Source organism: Leptonychotes weddellii, chromosome 7 (assembly GCF_054177405.1).
Source record: "Leptonychotes weddellii isolate Sample4059 chromosome 7, ASM5417740v2, whole genome shotgun sequence".
NCBI classification, from domain to species: Eukaryota; Metazoa; Chordata; class Mammalia; order Carnivora; family Phocidae; genus Leptonychotes; species Leptonychotes weddellii.
This window is the reverse complement of record NC_138375.1, coordinates 45,101,146-45,116,335: the sequence shown is the minus strand read 5'-3', so window position 1 is coordinate 45,116,335 and position 15,190 is coordinate 45,101,146. Positions and strand designations below refer to the sequence as shown.

Here is a 15,190-nt window from a genome sequence, read left to right as displayed (position 1 = left end):
AAAATTCCAAACAGAATAAAAAATAAAATAAGACATTGCACTGGTGAACACACTTTGTGGTGTGGTGGCTGATAACTAATAATGTTGTAACAAATGGAGCTGCTTGACTATATTTCATCCTTTCCTCTGTTAACCACCCCCTCAAACTCCCCACCTCTAAATACACATAATGATCGCATTTGCCAACGAGATTAATTGCCTTCCTCAGTGAACCAGCAGGATTTCAAGTCTACGAATATTTAAAAATCAAACCTCCAGTGCAGGAGTTTTGCAATTTAAATGGGTGTTATTATTGAGCGTATTTTCACATTTACAAATCCTAAGAGATGTATAAAAATGCTGGCCTCATTAAAAGAAAAAGTACAGTGCAGAACATATTTGTGAAAACTCTGAGGATGGCGGCCCAGTGTTCCACTCCGTCAAGCATTCAGTGCCTTTGGATTGTGTAGTGCTGAGGGCTGATTCCAAGGGGTCATTTCCCCCTGATGGCAGTTGTTGCCTAGACCCGTTTGAATCCCACTTCCCTCTTTCCACAGCCAGTAGGCCAAGGGAAGGCCAGCCCCCTACCCAGCAATCTAGACTCCAGTGGGCTCATGGGAAGGAGGACTTTTTCCCTGGGGATTGGTTTCTTTTGCAGGGGAGTGTAGTGGAAAAGACACTGGATTTGGGTCTGGTTCCTGGCTTCACCACATTCCAGCTCTGGCCCTTGGGCATGTCACAAAACTATTTTTTGAGTCTCAGCTTGCTCGGCTTGCTCAGATGTAAAAGGGATGTAATAGGCCCCAACTTAAGGTTGCTTTGACAGTGACATAAGATGAAAAAGACATGAAGATTCTTGTGAATGATAAAGCAATATGTAATGTTTATTACATCATGGGAAAAAATAATACAGTAGAAGGAAGTACGTAGAATTTGAATTAAATGCTTGAAAATTACTGGGCAAGATCCATACTTTTCCCGAGGAGATGGAGGAAATAGAAGGTGAGTATATGAACATACTGGTCTTGAGTGGAGAGGACTCACTGTGTGCAAAATCTCTGTCTCCTGAAGTAACCATGAGATCATTGGTAACTAACGAAATATGAATGGCCAGGCTGAAAGGACCATGGTCAGTAGAGAATGTACATCTACCAAACTCATGTCTCCAAGCAACTAGGTTCTCTCCCTCCATGAATTGCCAAAATTCTCCCATCACTGATAATCCACATCCCCACTACTACTACACTGTGAGTATTTACACAAAGCTTCTGTCCTACTGCTTATTAATTCACAAGTGTTCATGTACAGCTCTACGGGGATAGAAAGAATTTGTGACTTTGACTTGTAGTTCTGCATTATCCCCAAATATTGCCTGTGGCAGTCTATTTATCCACCTGGCCTCCTACCTAGCTATATCTCTGTGTGTGAAGCATTCAGGCACAGTCGTATCCTTAGGGAACTCATAGCTTCATGGGGAGAACAGGGGCACATACACACCACTATCTGCCAGTGCTTTAAGTTGGAATCCTGGCATTACCTGCAACCTACCCTTCTTCCTCACACCTCTCATTCCATCGGTGACCACACTGTCTCAGGCTGGTCTCCTCCTGTGTCTTACATTCCCAGTCCCTTTGCTAGAACCTTAGTTTAGGCCCTACCTGGAATGCTTCATTTGACACCTCCCCCATGAAGCCTTCCTTGGTTCTCTTCCCTGCCTCTGCAGAGCTGGCCACGCTCACCTTTGTCATTATTTTGTGCTACCCTATCTTATAAGGGATAGGGTAGCACAAAATAACAAACAAAAGGAGGGCAGAGAGAAGCAGGCCAGCCCAAGGCATGAAACTTTCGTTTCACGGCCTGGGATGCCCCAGTGCCTAGCACATTGCCCAGCATGTAGTAGACCCAGAATAAACACATAAAAGATCACCACCAACAAAAGGTCGCATGTGCCAAGCACCAAGGGATGAAAGCAGCTAAGATCCCAAGCGTTCAGGGAAGGCTCGTGCTGGAAGGGTGGCCTGAGCAGGGTGGCTGGGTGAAGGGCAGAGCTGAGCTGTGTAATCTCACATGCCAGGAGAGGTGCTGATTTCTCCTTTCCCATTGCCCCATCCAGTTGTGCCATCCAGCCCCACCATGGCCTCCTCCACAAGCCTCCCCTCCAACTGCAGCAGCTCCTCGGGCATCTTCTCCTTCTCACCAGCCAACATGGTCTCAGCCGTGAAACAGAAGAGTGCTTTCGCGCCAGTTGTCAGACCCCAGACCTCCCCGCCTCCCACCTGCACCAGCACCAATGGGAACAGCCTGCAAGGTAAGCCCCACCCAGGCCAACAGGATGCCCTGACTTCACCCTCCCAGGGCCTGAAGCAGATGCGTCACTGGTGCAAGGGATCAGCCTTGGGCTGGCCTGCTTCTCTCTGCCCTCCTTTTGTTTGTTCCTTTGTGTTCACTCTCCTTGGCCCTGGCCCCTGGCCCCACACATCCCTTCTCTGCTGGAGTTGCCTGAGCTGTCCTCTTTCCAACTCCAGCAATTGTGCTCAGGCCCGGGATTTGCTTAAGAATACTATTTCCACTTACTAATATCAGCATTTCTCTTTTCTCCTCTTTCATTCCCTGTGGTCGCCATAATCAGACCAGTCTTTTGTGGACTCTAGCAAGTTCTCCACTGCAGGGTCTCTCCCGGGACTGGCCTTCTCCTGAAGTAGGTCACTCAACCTTCCCTTCCTGTTGCCTTTGTCAGAGTGAACGTGTGTGGGGCTGATCACGGGGAGTGCATGAGCCATGGCCTGACCAGAGCCCTGAGGTTAGAGCACTGTAGACCAAAGGCCCAAGACTGACTGCCGGGGACCAGAAACCCCAAATTGTTACAAGAGTATTCTGGTTCATATTAAAATTGTTCCATTTTGGTCTCCATCATGGAGTATGGAAAATAAGAGTCACCAAGAATTGAGGTGACCTCTCTACTCATTGAGGAAGAAGAACCCCACCCTTGTAAAACGGGGCCGCCGCGTCTCACATTTTTCTCATGTGCTGGCACTGTTGACCCGCACAAGCTCGTTCATCCCTCATGGCAGGATTGTGTGCTGGGCATTTGAAGCCCCTACTTTACAGATGAGAAAACTCAAGGTTAGGGAGGTTATGAAATCGTTTGACTTCCGGCAATGGTGTGTGTGGCAGAAGCTGACTTCAAATTCAGGCTCAAAAGTTCATCTCTCCTCTTTCCATCTCCCAAGCACTGTATTACTCAGAGGGGGTAAAAAGGATGCACCCAGGATGCCTAAGGCAACTGGCAGGGAAATAATATCAATAAAATAATCAGCTACCATTTTTTTAGCACGGAACCATGTGTCAGGCGCTGTGCTCAGCATTGAGCATGCTTTATCTTATTTGATCCTCACAACTTCCTGGTGAAATATGAGGATATTATGATCTCCATTGTACAGATGATAAAGCTGAAGCTCAAGGAGAGTAAATACCTGCCTATAGGCATAGCGCATAAATGGTGGAGATGAATGTAAACCCCACAGGATCTGTGCCCCTAACCCCTGGACTACACAGCTCCCCATAGTGCCTTCCCTCAGTGGTCGTCATGCCACCTTCACTGATGGACGTCAGCCAGGGGGGGCGGGAGGGGTCAGGAGGGTGGCATACCCATCTGGCATCTCTCAGCCCTGTCTCTTATGTATATGTATATTATGTATTGTATGTTATGTATATGTATATTATTTATGTTATTTATACAGAGTACATATGTACTCTGCACTGAATGCTTTACGTGGACGTAATCTTGTATCGATTCTTCCAAAGACCCTATGAAATCAGTACTATTCCCTTTACATAGATGGGTAAATTCAGGCCCAGTTTGCTCAAGGTCACACAGCTAATACTGATAAAGCCAAAATTGAACCCAAACTGTGTGATTCCAGAACCTGAGCTCCTAATCACTGTGACTTCTGACTCCAGACAGGCTCTGCTAAACATTCCTCAGAAACCTGCTGGCAAATCTGCCCAGCACAGCCGGAGTCATGCCCGGAATAACATGCTCGTGGCCCTCCCTTGAACTGCACTGGCAAAGCCATCTTAGAGGGCAGAGGAAAATAATCTGAATTACATTTCAGGCAACATTATTCACAGTGGGTCATGCCCACCTCCACACAGGGGAGCCACCCATTCATACACATCTGAGTCTTTTTCCGCTGAAAATAATGCTTTGTCACCCTCAGTACACTTCCGGCTGGCAAACTAAGGATATAATGCATAAGTGCATATAACTTAACGATGGGTTTAACTAAGGGTAACACCTATGGAAATGGAAATCTGCCATTCTTGAGCTGCCTATCACAACCCGCATTAAAACATAGATTTGATATCAAAATAAGATAGAATGGGGTTTGTAATCAGCAGCTGAGAGGTGGTGCTTGAGAAGCAAAGGCCTGCAGCTCTTGGGAGGTCAGCAGCTGGATCCCTGGCCCACAGCAACCGAAGCAGACCGCCCTTCTGCCAGGCCCAGGGTCTCTGCCTGCATGTGTCCCGAGGAGAGAGCAGGAAGGGACTGAAAATAGGGACTCGGCCCAGACGGTAGCATGTCCTGGATTTAGGGAACATCTGGGGTGTGTGTGTGCGTGCGTGTGCAGGCGCTCTTAAGTAATAATGGAATGGCTTCAAGACAGGGACTCATACAAAATTTGTTCATTTGTCACCCAGGGCATTTCTTTTTTTTTTTTTTTTTTAAAGATTTTATTTATTTATTTGCGAGAGAGAGAATGAGAGACAGAGAGCATGAGAGGGAGGAGGGTCAGAGGGAGAAGCAGACTCCCCGCCGAGCAGGGAGCCCGATGCGGGACTCGATCCCGGGACTCCAGGATCATGACCTGAGCCGAAGGCAGTTGCTTAACCAACTGAGCCACCCAGGCGCCCCAGACCCAGGGCATTTCTAACACGTCTGCACAGGTTCCTAAAGTACAGAGGCTGTTCCCCCCTGTTCTGATTAGCAGCCGAATCGCCACCTCTCCATCACATTTCTCACACACAGCGGCACAGTGGGGAGGGTTCAAGGTGAAATTCAGGGACACACTTGGTGCTGGATTTGCTGTTGTGGACGACATCGTCCTTGCCTTCTGTTTGAGCATGCGTCCAGGAGATTCCTTCTGCTAGTTTTTGTTTTTCCAATACCATCATGTACCAAACAGCTCCTGAGGGGTGGCAGGGGAGGAGGTATGAGTAGAGAAATTAAAGTCGAATTAACTGACACCATTTTTCTTGAAGCCATCCTGTCCGTCTTCCTGCCACCCTCACGAGGCAGGGCCCACACACCTGGGACCGCACCTTGGCCCTCTGTACACCATCACTGCTGCCCAGGGTGCGTTATACCATTGCTTCTGGGGAGCTCCTGCCTGAGGCTTTGGGGTCTCCCCTGAAGACAGGGACATTGGGACGATGGGCTTCTAGACCTGCAACTAAAGAATGACCTCATTGTTAGTTTTCTAGACTCTGCTTATCTATGGAGAAAGGACGTGGGCGGGTTATAGAATGGCGGGGTGGCTGAGCAGGGGGACCTCTGCAGTGTTACCGTCCTTCTCCTTTTCGTTGTTACAGTGATTTCATTTGGACCCACCTAGTTCAGAACTGTGATCACTAGGACTGGGCAAGTGACAAAGGAAGAGTTGGTTAAGCAAATGGACTGTTCAAATCAGATCAGAGGTGACAGGTTTAGGCTATTTGAGGGTTTTAAAGACCTATGTACTTCCAACTGCCACTCTACGAATTGTATCTCATCCTGGGTTTTTTTTTAGCCAGCTCCTTAAAGGCCTTTTCCCCAGCAGCCCCGTCTTGGCCCCGTCTCTAGTGACTGCATGTATGTTTATTCCCCAATGAACACGCATTGCAGTCTCGCATGATGGTGATGACGATGGTCACAGCTACTAACATGGGAGGGCTTGTTCCCAGCCAGGCTTCTACATTATCTCATTCCCAACCACCCTTGATGTAGGCTATTTGTTGTCCGCATTCTACAGATGCAGAGACTGAGCCTTAGAGCCAAGATGGCTCATCCAGAGTTACACAGCTAACAAACTGGGAGAGCCTGGGGTTAAAACCCTAGCAGACTGATAGTAAGTCCCTATGCTCTATGGTCACACTATTGTGAAGCCACTGGGTTAGGCCCAGGTGGACTACAAAACCCTGGCCTTCACATCTTTCCCTGTGTTAAAGGAAACACAACACCCCAGTAAAGCAGACAGATCTGTCTAGGAGAGGCTGGGCGCCCACCTGTAGAAGTTCAGAGGAGGGAAAGATCAGGGAGAATTCAGAGTAGTCTCCTGGAGAAGGCTGCCATTGAACTGGACCTTGCATGAAGGGCAAGGAGGATTCAGGCAGAGGGAGATGGGGAGGGGGCATTTGAAGCAGAGGATTAAAGATAACTGGAGCCAAAGAGTAATGTGCAGTAACCAGCAAGCCACTTGGCATCCTGGAGCATGGAGGCCCAGGAAGTGGGGATGAGGTTGAACAAGGAAGTCCTTACGTGGAAGCCATAAATTCCATTCTTTCCATATATTTTATAATTCACAATTTCTCCTGCGGTGCCAACTGGCTTTCTCTCCCAGGTAGATAAAACCTTGGACAAATTACCATATGTCTGAGAAATTGTTTTAGGATAAAGCAACTCTTGTCTCAGCACTTCTGGGGTCTCACAAGATATGCTGTTAAAAAAATCTAAATTTTGTGGTTAAACAAATCTAGAAAGTGGGGTGCTTACTGAATCCCAGTCTTGGAGAGCAACAATGCACCTAAGTTTATTAAAAGCTCTGAGACAGACATCCTGCAGTGAAATAAAAAAAAGAGTATTCCATTTAGTTCTCTAAATTTATTTGCCCAGAGAACCCTTTCTGAGTGTTAAGACCAATTAACATCCCATGAAAAACTTTGGAAAATGTACCTGTATTTTGGATTTAAAGAGAAAAGGCAGAGACGTCTTCTTCCATTCCCATCCAGCTAAAGTCATTGATAAATCCTGATCCTGACGACTCCCCAGGTGTGTCTATTTTCATAGGTCAAAGACTTGAGTGACCCACTCTGCTCAGCCATTGTCCTGGAGACGTCCTCCCCCTTCTCCAAAGGCTTATGGCCCCTAGAGCATGGATTCTATGCAATTTCAGGCCTCAGAGGACTTCATTAATCAAGAGAGAGGCAGCCCCAAGGAGGCTGTCAGCATGCCCCACAGTGTAGTGATTTTAAACCCTAACCATGTCCTGGACAGTCCCTGCAATGAAAAATTAAAAACAAAAGACCAGAGTGATTTCACAGAAATTGTACACACACACTGATTTTTTTTTTTTCTTTCCTCACCTTGTTGGAGCTCAGGCTGGCTGGCCCCACCTGACTCTAGATATCATGTAGTCCAGCGGTGATCTTGTGGAATTGTCTTTTGCTCTGGGCACATGCTCAATTTGTGCAAGATCCACCCCCCCCCACCCCCGTTCTGGTCCTGATTAGCTCATAATTCTTACCCATATGGTGGTTCGAGGAAGACCACATTCCACTCTCTCACTCCAAACTCTCCCAGCTCTGCAAAACTTTTCATTTTGTCTTTGTTCTTATCAAAATGTGAAAACCATAATGCAAAATGCATGGCCTTTCAGACCAATAGTTTTCCGACCTTCTGTCAGAGAACGTGATCACCCAGCTGCCAGGGAAAATGGCAGAGCCACCTCGGTCTTATGATGTCTTGTGATGTTTGGCATGTGTTGCTGAGAGTGTTGTGTCCTCATGGAAATCTTCATGGCCCCCACTTGGGCAAGTCAGTGTGCCAGCGGCATTTCTGGAACATTCCAAGCCTCAAACACCCATCCCTCTCACCCACATAAGTAATCCTGAGGATTGCAGCACAGATACAAGAAAAACAGGTCCTAAAAACCCAGGAGCTTCCCTGCAATCATGCAGTGGGATTACTTTATAAAAAGACCTCTTTAGAGGTATAGCAACTCAGAGGCTGCAAACAGAGATCTTTTCCTAAAATTGATCTATCGGTAAGTGTTCTGTGTCTGGAGCTTAGGAGATCACCGATGAGACTTAAGGAGCTATGACCCTGATATTATAATCAGGGTTTGGGGTGTAGGTACAAACGAGATTCCACGGTTTCCCTTAGACTCTAAGAGAAGTCTGAGGGCCAACAAGGGCAAGGTTAGGAAAGTGTGGGCAGACCAAAGCCACCCCCTAGGTACCCTCAGATATGTCTGTTGGCTTGTTTTTAATTTTAATTATTTGCTACGAGGTATAAACTGGGCTCTTTTGTATTTTAAAAAATTCACATCTCCATCTTCTCTTGCAAGAGTTCAGAAGATCTGGTGGTTGTGAGCAGGCATTTCTGTGCAGTAACTGTGGGGAGCCCACTCTAGAGAAGGCCTGCCATGCCCCTGGCAGAGTCCCTCCACCCCTATTAGTGCACTTTGCTCACTTCTGTTCCCAGTCTGGGCTCTCGGGGCACTGGAGTTTGTGACCCCTATATTCCAGATTAAGAAGCACTGTTAGCTATGGACTGGCACACACCGGTTAGCTTTGCTTTGTAACTTCTAATGGGGCCCTAGTGGGGGTTTAATCTAATTAATCTAGCACATTATTCAGGTACAAAACACGGCTAGATTTTTTTTTTCCCTCTAGCCATTCAGAATTAAAAAACAACCCTGATGTTTTCAGGGTCCAATTACTAAATGTTGGCTGGTCCCACTGACCAAATGAGCGGGAAGTTTGTCAGTTCTCTGCTTTGCATCCCATCGACGCTGCCTGAGCCGCCTGGCTGTATTGTAGGGGACTGCCCTTTAATGCCAGGCGCACAAAGTGGATTTGGGTGGAGAGCAAACTAGGACTTGGTTCTCTTCTAGAGGTTTAGAACCCCCACAGAAAGGCCTGGCCTTAATAAGGGTGCCTGGACCCACCTCCAGCCTAGATGAAAGATCCTTAGGGAGGCAGAGCCATGCTGAGCTGTCACGGTGCAGAGACCCCCCGCCCCCTTGCCTTTGGAGCTGCAGCATCTTGAATTCTCATGTTAAGGCTTGGGTTAAAAATCTGAGCTCCCCGTTTCCGTCAGATCTAGGGCTCACTTGAATCTTAGGGGGACTGCTTTTCCAACTGATCCCGAATCTTTGGGAGTTTAAGTTGGTCTGCATTTGGCAAGAGACACTTCCTGTTTCTAAGAAAAATGGCTTATGAGGGCTTACGAAAAAGACTCCAGGAGCTTTTGGACTGCAAAACGGCTCTTGCAAAACAACATTTGGATGATTTACGTGTACATGAATCAGAAACATGTGGATTAAATTTCCCTGTGAATACAGATGGGTTTAAAAATTAACGGAAAAAGTGTTTGGCAAAATACATTTTTTAATTGAATTTAAAATGTCGGGGGTGGGGGAGGGGAAACAGGAGGGGTGCAGAGGCTGCAGGGCTTTAGAGCCTCACCTAGCCACCCTGTGTCTGCAGCAGGATTTGTGGTAGTTGGGGTTCGCATAAAAACAGGCACATTTTTCCGGACATGAAAGTTGGGATACGAAGAGCGCCACTTCCTAGTATCAGTCATCGCTGACAAGAACATCAATTTAAAGTTAGAATTGCCAACGAGAAGAAAGCAATGACTTTCTCTCTCCTCTTTGGAAGCAAAGATGGCTGCCTCTTGCTTCTAATGGACGCATCGTTCTTCCCCCAACATATTTCAAAGTTGCCATACTGCTTTAACTTTCTTACAGACGTCCTTCCATTGCTCATGCTCATCATGTGAAGTATGCTGTACGAGGTGGTGCCTATTTGATATAAGAGGAAACACAGCCCAGAGAAGTCAAACCATTAGCATGAGGTCACACAGCTAGTTTAGCAGCAGAAGGGATGGATTAAAAGTAACAGCAGCTAACCTCTATGAGGTCTTTGCTAGGAGCTGACTCTGGGCCAAGCACTTCACATATGTTATTTTGTTTAAATCTCCAACAACCCTAAAAATGTCACTGCCCTTACAAATACCCTTAACTACATTTTCTAGCTGAGGAGGCAGAGGTTCAAGGAAACAAGTAACTACCTTGGGGGCGGGGGGTGGAGGAGGAAGGGCATCCTACTCAGAAAGCAGGAAAGCCAGAGGTGGAAGGCTGGCCTAGTGGATTCCCTGCTTTTCTAAATACCGCTGTGTGCGGCCTGCTAACTCGGAACACTTTGAAAGAGTTTTTTGATTACTCCAGGACCTTACCCCAGCTTTCCTAGGCTATAATTTTCTAGGAACGTGGTCAGACCATTCCGGAGCCTTGAGTGAAGCCGTAGTATAGGAAACATGCTGTAGTTTCATGCAAACCTGCCTTGCCTCCTCCGCCGTGCTCTTCTCCCAGCTTCATCTGCCCCGGGAACAAGGCCCTCGGTGGCTGGCACCTCCTTTTCCCAGGCACGGACGACTGAAATGAAGGCATTCAGCTTGCTGCTCTAGCGCCCTGTCTTCGTGCACGCACAGAGCACAGAGCGTGGGCTTTTTGTAGAACTTGCTGGCAGTTGGGATGAACTGGATTTTTTTTGTTGTTGTTCTTTTTTTTTTTTTTTAATTTTATATTATGGAAGTGAAGGGGAGGGGGGAAAAAGAGTGACAAATTGAAAATTTTCACTATTTTGCAAGGTTTGGGGCCGCAACTTTCCCAGCAGTATTCAAACTATGCAACTTTCCAGCTACGTTTCAAAATTGAAATCAGACTTGGAGGATGCTTAGCCTCTTCTGTTCTGTTAAAGACACATACACAGGCTGATATATTACCATTCTTAATAAAGTACATGTATATTTTATAACAAACCCTCGTTCCAGGGAAGATGAGAGCACATTTGTGACTAATATTCAACCAACATAGTGGTGTGTGGGTGTTTTTTCCCATTTTTTTTTTCCCCCTCAGTGAGAAATTTGGATGCAAAACCACTGACTTTTGTCTTCTCTTTCCACAGCGATATCTGGCATGATTGTTCCTCCCATGTGAAAGAATTGCCTTGAAGAATTTTATTAATGAAGAGGTTGGATTCTGCTACAGAGAGTAATCTGATACAAGTCCCCGAGTGGAACTTTTAACTCAGGCCTTTTTAAGAGGAATCACGATAACTGCAGATTTTTAAACAAACAATATCACCGACCTTGCAAATACTGAAATTGGAAGGGATCTGCAAGTGCAGAGTGTTGGTTAAAAGTTGTACCTCCCAAGTATTTGGGGGATATATTTATTCTGTGTTGATAAAAGCAAATCCACTTTTTCTTTTTCTTTCTTTTTTTTTTTTTTAAGCTTAACTCTGCAATCATTTGTCTTTTATAAACCGTAAAGCTGTATACAAGGGACACTATAAATAAGACTCCATGTTTTAATTTATGATGTTTTTAAAGCTGTGTAAAGGGAGAATGAAGTGGTGATATTTACAAAAAAGTCAAAAAAGAAAAAAAAAGAAAAAAAGAAAAAAAAAGCTTGTATGGGACAGAATAGGAATGCCAGTTAGATTTTTTAGAAAACTAAGGGTCGGCTTTTGCGCCTTAAAGCATATCAAATGGTAGTTAGCTCAGACAGTGCATTTTCAATATCTAACTTAACATGCCATCCCTTAGCAGTGCAAGCTTATTTATCTCTTTTGTATTGTTGTCTTAAGTGTGTAAATAAATGCAGCCTGGAAAGTTAAAAAGTGATGTAAGTGATCACACTTTTCCCTTCTACTCAAAAATCCAGTGCCTCTAGACAGATTGTTAAAACTGCATATTTAAACCTGATATCATTCTCTCTTTCACTTGTGTCAACTTCTTCTGAAGCCGATGGCCTCTCGAGAGCTTGATGGCAAACATACTGTGTGAGAATCTCCTATGAGACTTCATGGAACAGGGTCCAGGCACAGAATTCCACATTATGCTCTCCAGTTATCAAGCCAAAATCCCACTTTCACGCCACCATTTGCAAGTTTGAAGTTTACTCATCCTAAATGCTGACTTCAGAACCAATCCTCCAAAAGCTGACAAAAGCAACATGGCAGGTGTTACAGATTTCCCACTTGAGATAACGCACCTCTCTCGGTGACCCTTACCGTTTGTAACCGAATAGATTAGAGCGACAGGTTAAGTGCTTTGGAATTAAGAGTAAAAGGAAAACTGGGAGAAAGGAGAAGAAGGTTGAGAGCTCCAAAACATAGCTTTTTGTTCTATGGAATTTTTGCTCTCATCATCTGGGAAGTGTTCTTAAAAGTAAGAATAAATAGCAAAGATGCAGCAAAGCTCTGAGGATGCATTTGCCTGATAGTTTTTCCTTTGCTGTTGTGTTTTTGTATGTAGTTATAAATACTGTAGATTTTTTGTGATTTTTGCCAAAGTCGTTGTTCTATTTATACATTTTAATGTCTTAAGACAGTTTTTCAATATCACAAAAAGATTTTACTGCATATTTTGCAAAGAAAAAAAAAGCTCACTACCTTTAGCTTGCACATACTTGCAAAGTTAATTAAAAGGCTTTTTGTTTTAAAGGGGATTTTGTAAAATATCCATATAAATAATGTATTTATCTTTGGAATTTGTACATTGCTTTCCCCTTCTTCCTTTTCCTCCCACTCCCAGTTTATTTTATTGTGTATGTTTGCTATGTGAAAAGTGCGTATTTGGTCACCTACAGTTGTATTAGCAGTTTCAATGTGATTTTTAAACATTTCATTTATAGTTATTTTTAGTTTTGTTTTAAACCATGCTTCAATTTTTTTTTATTTCCACCCCAAAGCCATTGTCTATTTTTGTATTATTTGTAAGTTAAGAAGTTTTTTCCAATATATGGCAAAAAAAAAAAATAGTAGCATATTATTCTTGTAGCATTTAGTTCTGTAGATTAAAAAAAAAAATGTATCCTTTGCTTTGGAAGCTTACAAAAAGAAAAAAAAAACCCTAATGCTGTTTTACTCTATTAATATGCATGGAATCTCTCCCTTTGGAGTGACGCATTTTGTGCATTAAATTTGGGGGAGAAACTTCATAGAAATCAATGAACATACTTTCTTTCTTAAGTCTGCTTGTATATTTCCTCTGTCTTTCACATAAATATAAACCAGCAGATTGGATGCCTTAACAATGCAAATCATATTCATTTCACTTGTACATTGTAACTGTGCACCGGAACTGTCAGTCATCACTAACATTCTAAGAAAAAAAGAAAAAGAAAAAAAAAAAAAAAAAAAAGAAATGGAAAAGCACAAAAGAACTGTTTTGTTACCTTAAGACAATGTAACTTTTTCTAGTAGAGCAAGAAATTTACAACAATGCTGCAACTGTGCATGCCCCCATATGGATTTTGCAATGGTTTTCACTAGACTGTCAAGAGTGCGATTTTTATGGGTTGGGGCGGGTGCGGGAGGGGAGTCGTGGGAGGGAAGGGGGGGGAGGAAAGCTGATTTTTCAAGGTGAGAAATAATAATAATGATGATTAATAATAATAAAAAAACTGGAAAATGTAAGCAAGGTGGACGCATTGCTTCTCGGTACTCAGAAAGTTTGTCTGAATTCGTGTGGTAAGTGCTGGCCTGAAGATGTATACAATTTAAAGCCATATTTTGTCTGGTGAGCCCCTTAACTGTTTGTGAAGGAATGGTCAGCCGGCAAGGTGTCCGGCTCAGACCCTGACAACAAACGCCACCCATCTGTCAGCCATGTGTAGTGGTTAGAACTTTTCTGGAAAGTCCAAAGAGCCTTTAAAATGTGTATAATTTGTGTTCTGTCACCTCTATTTATATTGATTAGATGAAAAGATGTTCTGGCCCTCTGACCCTCTTTCTTCTACACAAAATTTCTACAAATAAAAAATGTTCCCCTAAATACAGAATATGGCTTTAAGAAGAAAATGAAACAGAGAATTAAGATTTCAGTTTTGGGGGAAAAATACAGCTTCTGGATGACTGGATTGCCTGACATGCCCTGGCCTCACATTGTACTAGGATGCAGCTTAACGAAGTCATCTCTGAATCTACTAACCTTTCACCTTCTTATCAAACTTTTTGAATAGACACACACTGTACAGTTCAATTGTTAGAGAACCTAACTACTGTAGAGATTGTTATAATTTTTTTTTTTTTTGCAAAAATTCAAGCTGTAAAAACTTTTCAACTTTCACAATATTTAATTAAAGTTACTTCCTGTCTGTGATGGCAGCTTCTAGTTGTGTATTCATTTCAGTATTTCAGATGAGCCAAAGTCCAACATATGTAGAAGGTCTGTGTTTGCAATTACTCAGACCAGTGTTGACACCCAGAGAAAAGAAATCTGGGTAGTCCTGGGACACCCACTCTCTTTCTTTGTAAATCCTTGGGGATTTGCCAATCTGGGATGCAAATTGCACACGCACAGCGTACTGCTGCCCTCTGCCGGCAGTGAATGGATGCGCACCTGCGCACACCAGCCCACAGAGGAGCCAAGAGCCCCAACCATTTCACCAGCCAAGCAGTGCGATCCCCCCCGGGCGGTGACTGAATTGTGAGTCCAGGATCTGGCCATTCTAGAATGCCATCCTCTGTGCTACAAGTCTGAACCAAGCTCTTCACATACAGCTGCTAATTAGTCCCAGTGAGCCTTATGGTCAATTAGTTATGTGCCCCGGCTCATTGATGAGGAGGCATGTGTGAAACTCAGAACCTTCCATGATCTATAGTTTTAGATCCCTGGTGGATAAGACACTCTCTCTGTTGGATAAAACCAACTTTATCTGGAGTCAAACATTCCACAGACACCCAGTAGGCACCTTCTCTTGTAAAATGATTTCACTTTAAGTTCCATCATCATCGTAAGTCTTTCCAATTGATCCTTCAATGCTTCCCCTGCTTTTGCAATTATTGGACGTGGTAAGGTTAACGATGCTCATAAAATGCCTCAAAAACTTAGCAAATAGGCCAGAGACCACAGAAAGTTGATGACCAGAACTAGCAGGGCATCATACAGCCACCGTCTTGATCATTTGTGGTGGCCATTGTCGATAACACTTCGGCTCTGGAATAGAGCTCAGTCTGAAGTAATGACAGAGTGTCATGAGTAAGTTAATAAGTAGAGAAACTCTCATCATTTTCTTAAGAAGGGAGTCTGTGTTCATTAGTTTGGTCATTCAATATACATTTTTGGAGTTCTGTAGTAGATGCAGGTCCCTGTATTAGACACAGAAAAATAAAAAAATGAACAAGAGAGCCTGCCCTCGGGTTGCTCACAGTCGCCGAC

General features: G+C 44.2%; 1 protein-coding gene across 8 annotated transcripts in view; it reads left to right on the top strand.

Annotated features, from left to right (window-relative positions):
• EBF1 (EBF transcription factor 1) overlaps positions 1-14,131 on the top strand; it is a 391,508-nt gene extending 377,377 nt beyond the window's left edge. For 4 of the 8 annotated variants that reach the window (XM_081826258.1, XM_081826259.1, XM_081826257.1 and 1 more), the window contains exons 15-17: positions 2,093-2,287; positions 2,609-2,677; positions 10,930-14,131. In XM_081826258.1, the coding sequence (XP_081682384.1) occupies positions 2,093-2,287; positions 2,609-2,676 (263 nt within the window). In that variant the 3' untranslated portion in view covers position 2,677; positions 10,930-14,131. The remainder of the gene's footprint in view (positions 1-2,092; positions 2,288-2,608; positions 2,678-10,929) is intronic. The other 4 variants (XM_081826264.1, XM_081826263.1, XM_081826261.1 and 1 more) reach the window with 1 other exon arrangement.
• The last annotated feature ends 1,059 nt before the right edge of the window (positions 14,132-15,190 follow it).